Genomic DNA, 8,670 nt, shown 5'->3' on the forward strand with positions numbered 1-8,670 from the left:
TTTTGGCGATCTTAGTAGGGAGTGTCGATGTTAGGTGTGCTAGTGAGGGAATATGGTGGGATAAGTTATCATGAGTATAATAGTAGGCAAACTTGAATTATAAACAATAAAAGCTTTGAAAGTGATTGGACGAAAGCGTTGTTCCATTTGAATTGCCTCGTCATCTGTGCAAGGTGGTATTATCATCGTTACCCTACTTAGCATACTTGAGTCCTTGTCTTTACTTGTACCGTGACACCAACTATTCACATATCACCTGCTAAGTATCATGCCTATGTCTCAAAAGTTTGTGCACAAGTACCAATCGCTCTCCCAGTCACATGAGAATTCATAGAACTACCAAAACTAGTAGACTAGCAAGAAATTCGAGAAAAATGGGACGACGACCCTTTACAAATGGCCACTCATTCTCTTTTGTATACTACCTCCCTCTAATGCTTCGCAGATATTCCGTGCCAAATGCATTACGAATACTTGCTAAAATGGTTGGTGTGACTTTTGGTCACCTTTGCTTGGTGCTCGATCTTCTTCGCCTTGAAGTCTTCATTGTAGGTCAGTCCAAATGATTTGACTGTAGGTCAGCCAGCGTGTCACTGCTGGAGTCGAAGCCTTGCCAAGAGCGCTCTCTCACTGCAGCCTCCCAATCAACCATGGGGACTGGGAGTGGATCCCGTTGGATGGCTTTGAATTGGAAGAATACAAAACCACCAAAAAGAAAGTTGAAAGGCAAGAAAGGCGAGTGCCCGTCGAATTTCAATGCGAGGGGCACGGTCAAACTTATAATCACGACTGAGCCTCTTTTTCAATATATTCAAAGTTGAAGACAGTCAACGGCCGCTTGCAAGGTGTCGCCTATAAATAAGAGCGATACCGGAGGCAGTGAGAACAGAAGAGCCCTCAACCCAACATTCAAAGCATTTCGATTTTCGAAACCCTCGCAGCTCCTCATCTTCAACGCCCACCTTCTTCTTCTTCTTCTTCTTCGCATGGCCCTGCGTTTGCCTGCAGTCGCGCAAACCATAATCTATCCGGTCAGCTCCTCCGACCTACGCATCGATCAAGTTCGCCTAAGAGCAGGCGCAGCCCAGCTCCAAAGCAGCTCCCCAACAGCAGCAATATTTGGCTGCACAGCAATTAGTTCCCGCGCCTCTCATCACAGCGCGTCATTTTCGGCCAGGAATGCCCAGCTTCCACAACGTCTTGAGGATGCTCCCTCGTCCACTTCATCAACATCCCCCCCCACCGGTAATATCTACACGTCCATGAAGGCGGACCATCTGGCTTTCTGGGACAACCATGATGGCCTTGTAGGAAATATTGCCCCAGGAGTCAGGCGCGACTTGGAGGAGGAGGAAGATTCGATGGCGGTAGCAGAATTGCGCTTGTTAGCAAACCTAGCAGCGGATCGAGCCGAGATGCACTCCATCCTCGCCCAACAGCGGGACAATTGGAACAAGCTCTTCCAGAACACCCTCACCGCGGCCACCATGACTGCGACCGTCCTGGCGGGCCTGGATGGACAGCAACATAGCTTGAGCTTAAGCTTGCCCGCCTTCTTCTTGGATGCAGGGTGTGCTTTCATGATGTCCGTCGTCAACCAGTTTCAACCGTCTCAGTTGGCGGAAGAACAGCGAACTGCCTCTCGCCTCTTCAAGAAGCTCGTCAATGACATCCAATTCGCACTGCAACTCCCTCCTCATCTAAGGCAACGCACCGCAGCACTGCTTAAAGATTCTAGGGGCAGGCTCCAAGCCCTGGACAGGGCATACCCTATGCCATTGACGCCCGGTGGGCTGCCCAAGTTCCCGCCTCAAGTCGTTCCTCCGATTCTGAGCGACCCTCCTTCCGCAGTACCGTCAGAGCCGGCCTGCCAGAGCAACGGGTGGAACGACTCCATCGCTCGCGATTTAAGAGACGTAGCCACCCTGCTTCACGATTCCGACATCCAAACTTACACCAATTGGGCCACCAATGTCCAGAAGGTCAACAAGTGTCTGGCTATAGCGGCGCCCTTGTTTGCCATCTCCGGGGCTGCGCTCAATGCTATAGACGGTTTCGCGTGGAGCAGCAGCACTAACCTGGGCGTGCACGCAGCCATCTGCAGCCTTGTTGCAGCCTTTGTTGGGAGCTTTTCGCACGACATGCAACTAGGAATGGTGTTCGAGCTCTATAGGAATTCTGCAGGCTACTATGGAGAAATTAAGGCCTCCATCGACAAAAACCTGCAGGTTCCCGCAGAAGAACGGGAAAATGGGGTTCTGTTCCGCCAAAGGGTAGCTTACGAGTTGGGTCGCGAAGATGGGCCGCTGCCCATCGTGCCCCCAGGCGCCAAGGCCGCAGGAACTCTTTTCTGATCTGATTGGCCGCCCTTGTATAAACATGCCTCTCAAGGAATTGTAAAGAAACCTCACACTTTTATTCTTTAAAGATTTTATTAGCATCATTTTGAAGATCTTGAATTGGTGGAACAGTCGAGAGTTTAACCCCAACATTTTTCTTCTCAAAGAGAGCTGATATCCGTGCACACTTTCAGAAGATTTGCTTTTGGTTTGCATTACCTTAATTTCAATATAATATCATAAGAATAACTCTTTTTCGATCACTAGGTTCAAGATGACCCCTATAATCTCATTGAGTTCACTAGAGTTCATATCACTAGGTTCAAGATGACCCCTATAATCTCATTGAGTGCACGAGAGTTCATATCACGAGTAGGATAGATGCCATCACTAGGCTCCATATGAGCCACCATCCCCAAGCTCCATATGACCATCTAATTATGTCGATCATGTGAGTGGGTAACTATGTTGCATAACCACACCAACCTAAACATGATCACATCCATTTCATCACCATGCTTCATAAAGACACCATCCCCAAGTTCTATATCACCACCAAGCTGCATATTCGTGTCAGTGGGTTGCATATAACCCATGTTGCCTATGCATACCAAAACCTACATGATCAGCAAGAATCTTATGCATAAGAGGAGACATATGCATAAGCATATGCATAAGAGACAGAGACATATGCTCATGCTTATGCTTATGCATGAGCATAAGAGAAGGGGGAAAGGAAAGAGAGATTGGAAAAGGGGAAAGAGGGAAAGAAAGAGAGAAGAAGAGGGAAAGGAAAGAGGGAAAAAGAGACATATGCTCATGCTTATGCATGAGCATATGTCTACTTCTCTTATGCTCATACTTATGCATAAGAGGAGTCTTATGCATAAGCATAAGCATAAGAGACGGAGAAGATGAAAAAAGTGGAAGAGAAGAGGAACAAGAGGGAAAGGAAAGAGGGAAAGAAGAGGAAGAAGAGGGAGAGAAGAGGGAAAAGAGAAAGTGGAGGAGGAGGAAGAAGAGGGAAAGGAAAGAGGTAAAGAAAATGAAGAAGAGGGAGAGAAGAGGAAGAAGAGAGAAAGAAGAGGAAGAAGAAAAGAGGCAGAAGAGGAAAAGAGGAGGGAAAAGAGGAGAAGAAAAGGGAAAAGAGGAGGGAATTAAAAGAGGAGAAGAGGGGGAAAAGAGGAGGGAAAAGAGGGGGAAAAAGAGGAGAAAAGAGAAGAAGAGGGAAAGGAAAGAGAGATTGGAAAAGGGGAAAGAGATTGAAAGAGGGAAGGAGAAGGAGAAGGAGACGGAAAGGAGGGAAAGAAGAGGGGAGAGAGAGAAGAAGATGGGGAAGAGGGAGGAAAAGGGGAAAGAGGGAAAAAGAGACATATGCTCATGCTTATGCATGAGCATATGTCTACTTCTCTTATGCTCATGCTTAAGCATAAGCATGAGCATATGTCTTCTTATCTTATGCTCATCCTTATGTTTATGCATAAGAGGATTCTTATGCGTAGGCATAAGCATAAGCATAAGAGACGTAGACATATGCTCATGCTTATGCTTTTGCATGAGCATAAGAACATGAGCATGAAAGAGGGAAAATGGGGGGGGAAAGAGGAGAAGAGAGAAGAAGAAGGAAAGGAGAAAGAGGGAAAAAAGAGAGAAGAAGAGGAAAAGTAAAGAGGAAAAAAGAGACATATGCTCATGCTTATGCATGAGCATATGTCTACTTCTCTTATGCCCATGCATAAGCATAATCATGAGCATATGTCTTCTTCTCTTATGCTCATGCTTATGCATAAGAGAAGTCTTATGCATAAGCATAAGCATAAGAGACAGAGACATATGCTCATGCTTATGCTTATGCATGAGCATAAAAACATGAGCATGAAAGAGGGAAAAGAGAGGGAAAAGAGGAGAAGACAGAAGAAGAGGGAAAGGAAAGAGAGATTGGAAAAGAGGAAAGAGGGAAAAAAAGAGAGAAGAAGAGGGAAAGTAAAGAGGAAAAAAGAGACATATGCTCATGCTTATGTCTACTTCTCTTATGCTCATGCATAAGCATAAGCATGAGCATATTTCTCCTTCTCTTATGCTCATGCTTATGCTTATGCATAAGAGGAGTCTTATGCACAAGCATAAGCATAAGCATAAGAGACGGAGACATATGCTCATGCTTATGCTTATGCATGAGCATGAAAGAGGGAAAAGAGGGGGAAAAGAGGAGAAGAGAGAAGAAGAGGGAAAGGAAAGAGAGATTGGAAAAGAGGAAAGGGGAAAAGAAAGAGAGAAGAAGAGGGAAAGTAAAGAGGAAAAAAGAGACATATTCTCGTGCTTATATGTCTACTTCTCTTATGCTCATGCATGATCATAAGCATGGAGTCTTATGCATAAGCATAAGAGATGGAGACATATGCTCATGCTTATGCTCATGCATGAGCATAAGAACATGAGCATGAAAGAGGGAAAAGAGGGGGAAAAGAGGAGAAGAGAGAAGAAGAGGGAAAGGAAAGAGAGATTGGAAAAGAGGAAAGAGGGAAAGAAAGAGAGAAGAAGAGGGAAAGTAAAGAGGAAAAAAGAGACATATGCTCATGCTTATGCATGAGCATATGTCTACTTCTCTTATGCTCATGCATAAGCATAAGCATGAGCATATGTCTCCTTCTCTTATGCTCATGCTTATGCTTATGCATAATCTCTTATGCTTATGCTTATGCATAAGCATAAGCATGAGCATAAGAGAAGGACACATATGCTCATGCTTATTCTTATGCATGAGCATAAGAGAAGGGGGAAAGAGAGAAGAAGAGGGAAAGGAAAGAGGGAAAGAGAGAAGAAGAGGGAAAGGAAAGAGGGAAAAAGAGGGGGAAAGAGATTGAAAGATTGAAGGAGAGAAGAAGGAAAGGAGGGAAAGGAGGAGAGAAGAGGGAAAGAAGAGGAAAGAGAGGGGAAGAGAGGGTCCCTAAACCTTGCGATGCGTGGCGCTTTCTTTAGCAATCTCTACTCCCTATTGTAAGCAAAGAAATCTCTCCTCCCACTTATTTCTGATGACCTCCCACTCTATTCTCCACTCCTCGCCACTACTCACCCCTCTTCTAACACTTGTGCTCCCTCTCCACTCTTCTCCCTCTTTGGTTTCTTGAAAGGAAGTTTTTCAAGAAGGTGAGTCTCTTTGAACAATGTAGGTTCGTTTTTTGTGAGATTTCGTTTTGTGAGTGTTGAAGCATGTTTCTCCTTGTATTGTTAAGGCTGTGAACTAGTTTTCATGCTTGATTTCAAAGGATTGAAGACAAAAAACGAGATTTCAAGAAAGAAATAAGACTCACCTCTTCTAGTCTTTTTTGTATTTCTCTTCCTTCTCTTTCTCCTTGTCTCCTCGATCCAATCTCTTATGCATAAGCATGAGCATATTTCTCCTTCTCTTATGCTCATGCTTATGCTTATGCATAAGAGGAGTCTTATGCACAAGCATAAGCATAAGCATAAGAGACAGAGACATATGCTCATGCTTATGCTTATGCATGAGCATGAAAGAGGGAAAAGAGGGGGAAAAGAGGAGAAGAGAGAAGAAGAGGGAAAGGAAAGAGAGATTGGAAAAGAGGAAAGGGGAAAAGAAAGAGAGAAGAAGAGGGAAAGTAAAGAGGAAAAAAGAGACATATTCTCGTGCTTATATGTCTACTTCTCTTATGCTCATGCATGATCATAAGCATGGAGTCTTATGCATAAGCATAAGAGATGGAGACATATGCTCATGCTTATGCTCATGCATGAGCATAAGAACATGAGCATGAAAGAGGGAAAAGAGGGGGAAAAGAGGAGAAGAGAGAAGAAGAGGGAAAGGAAAGAGAGATTGGAAAAGAGGAAAGAGGGAAAGAAAGAGAGAAGAAGAGGGAAAGTAAAGAGGAAAAAAGAGACATATGCTCATGCTTATGCATGAGCATATGTCTACTTCTCTTATGCTCATGCATAAGCATAAGCATGAGCATATGTCTCCTTCTCTTATGCTCATGCTTATGCTTATGCATAATCTCTTATGCTTATGCTTATGCTTATGCATAAGCATAAGCATGAGCATAAGAGAAGGACACATATGCTCATGCTTATTCTTATGCATGAGCATAAGAGAAGGGGGAAAGAGAGAAGAAGAGGGAAAGGAAAGAGGGAAAGAGAGAAGAAGAGGGAAAGGAAAGAGGGAAAAAGAGGGGGAAAGAGATTGAAAGATTGAAGGAGAGAAGAAGGAAAGGAGGGAAAGGAGGAGAGAAGAGGGAAAGAAGAGGAAAGAGAGGGGAAGAGAGGGTTCCTACGGCACTACTACACACGCATCCTATTGCGACGTTTACGTACCGACGATTAGCGCCCGCTTAGCGTTAATCGTCGGTATAAAAATCGGGTGTCGTAAATCGTCGCTATATAGCGACTTTTAATAAACGTCGCTATATAGCGACGTTAGTAAAAGTCGCTATATAGCGACTTTTAAAAGTCGCTATATAGCGACGTTAGTAAAAGTCGCTATATAGCGACTATTAAAGGTCGCTATATAGCGACACTGAGACACTAAATTATAGCGACGTTTTACAGAGAGGTTTTTTTTTTTTTTTAGCCTTAAAATTTATTTTCTTCCAATGACAAATTTTTTTAAAATTTTCATACATGTTTGAGCTCTAGAGAATTAAAAAATGAGAGCATGTACATCAAGCCTTTGAAGCTCATATATTCATGTCCAAGTTTGAGATGAGAAAAATCAAATTAAATAAGAGCATTTACATCAACTGTTTCATCTTGAGCCAAGTCTAAGGCGCCAAGCAAGTCTATCTCCAACTCTATATCGAGTTGATCTCCTATATCATCATCGTACTCTAGCATCGTACGTTCACCTAAAAGTATTTGATCATCTTCTTCAATTAAGCTTAAGTGTGGTGATTGATCTTGACGATTGTTGTCTTCCTCGTCAATATCGTGATCTCCATCCTCCTCCCGTGCGATGTCATTATGCGCATCTTCCTCTTGCCTCATATGGTGATCTACATCTTCTTCGCTAGATTCATCAATTGGATCCGGATTCGGTAGTGGCATCTCCATATCCACATCTCGATCTTCAAAAATCTGCTTACTTCGTGGTGCAACTTGGATCACGTACCACCATCTTGGATCAGAACGATCCGGATGAAAAACCACCTATATTGAAGATGAAAAATCACGTGCCAAATGTCGTCAATTATATATATATCAATGGACTTAAAAAACGAAAGCTTCGACTAATTAAATCATTAGTATGCACCTGCTCACAGTGCTCGGGAAGAACAAAAGTATCACTTTCATCGGTCCAATGTTTGGTGGAGTCTATTGCAAAGAGACCGCTACCATCTTTTCTCACAGTTGCATGGGGACCGTTGTAAGTAGTTCTAAACCATTTTACATCAAGAATGAAAATAGTAAATCGTCTGAAATCAATTTCATAGATGTCGCGTATGGTTCCACAATAATCCAACTGTGAGGAGAGAAGATTGGTATCCGAAGCACTTGCTCGGCTATCTTGTGTGAAGTTAGCCATGACTCCACAATCATACGTGACTCTCTTTGAATCGATGCGTTCTATGCGAAAATGTCGTCCATATGACCATAATGCATTGTACTTTTTGTACTGTAAAAGAGCATCATTAAAACAATGAAGATGCACCTATTTTATAGCATATATTGCCACAAATAATTACTTAATTACATCAAGAGATAAGAAACTTACATGCACCATACATCCAGATGATAACTCCCGCTCGCGCTCGTTTATTGTCTCTCCATCACGTTCGGCTTTACGTATAGCTAGTTGTAGCCAATCAAGTGACATGTGAGTAGGGAGAAGAGCCAGATCTCGTGGATATGGTTGTGATCGCCTGTACATTACTCTGAATCTCGTCCTTGCATTTATTCTTTCTGCTTTGGCCACTTCATATCTCTCAATCCACTTCTGCATCTCAGGGCTATTGAGGATACAAAACTTATTGAATTTCTCCATTTGCTCTTCGCTCATCTTTCTTTCAATCCCTTTTCCTTGGGGGACCTCGCCAATGATGTGATCATCATCCTTGTTGTGCCAAGCTTGCGGCATATCAGGATCCGTGGATGCAAGAAACTCTGTGATATATACTAATGACTCTTGCACAAGCCATCCCTCTGCCATGCTTGCTTCTGGTCTTGCTCTTTGTCTTACAAACCCCTTTAAAGTTTTCATAAACCGCTCGAGAAAAAACATCCATCGATTATGAACGGTACCTGCTATAGCCACCTCATCAACTATGTGCACAAGCAAGTGGACTTGAGTTGTCATAATGCTTGAGGGAAAGTGCTTCTC

General features: G+C 43.3%; 1 protein-coding gene across 1 annotated transcript; it reads left to right on the forward strand.

Moving 5' to 3' along the window:
- Window positions 1-986: 986 nt before the first annotated feature.
- On the forward strand, window positions 987-2,354 carry LOC147891088 (putative F-box protein At4g22030). Its single transcript, XM_087389147.1, has one exon. It carries the CDS (start codon window positions 987-989, stop codon window positions 2,352-2,354), a length of 1,368 nt encoding a protein of 455 aa, XP_087245273.1.
- Window positions 2,355-8,670: the final 6,316 nt, after the last annotated feature.

Source organism: Dipteris shenzhenensis, chromosome 18 (assembly GCF_047967505.1).
Source record: "Dipteris shenzhenensis isolate YYH24624 ecotype China chromosome 18, Dip_SZ_1.0, whole genome shotgun sequence".
NCBI classification, from domain to species: Eukaryota; Viridiplantae; Streptophyta; class Polypodiopsida; order Gleicheniales; family Dipteridaceae; genus Dipteris; species Dipteris shenzhenensis.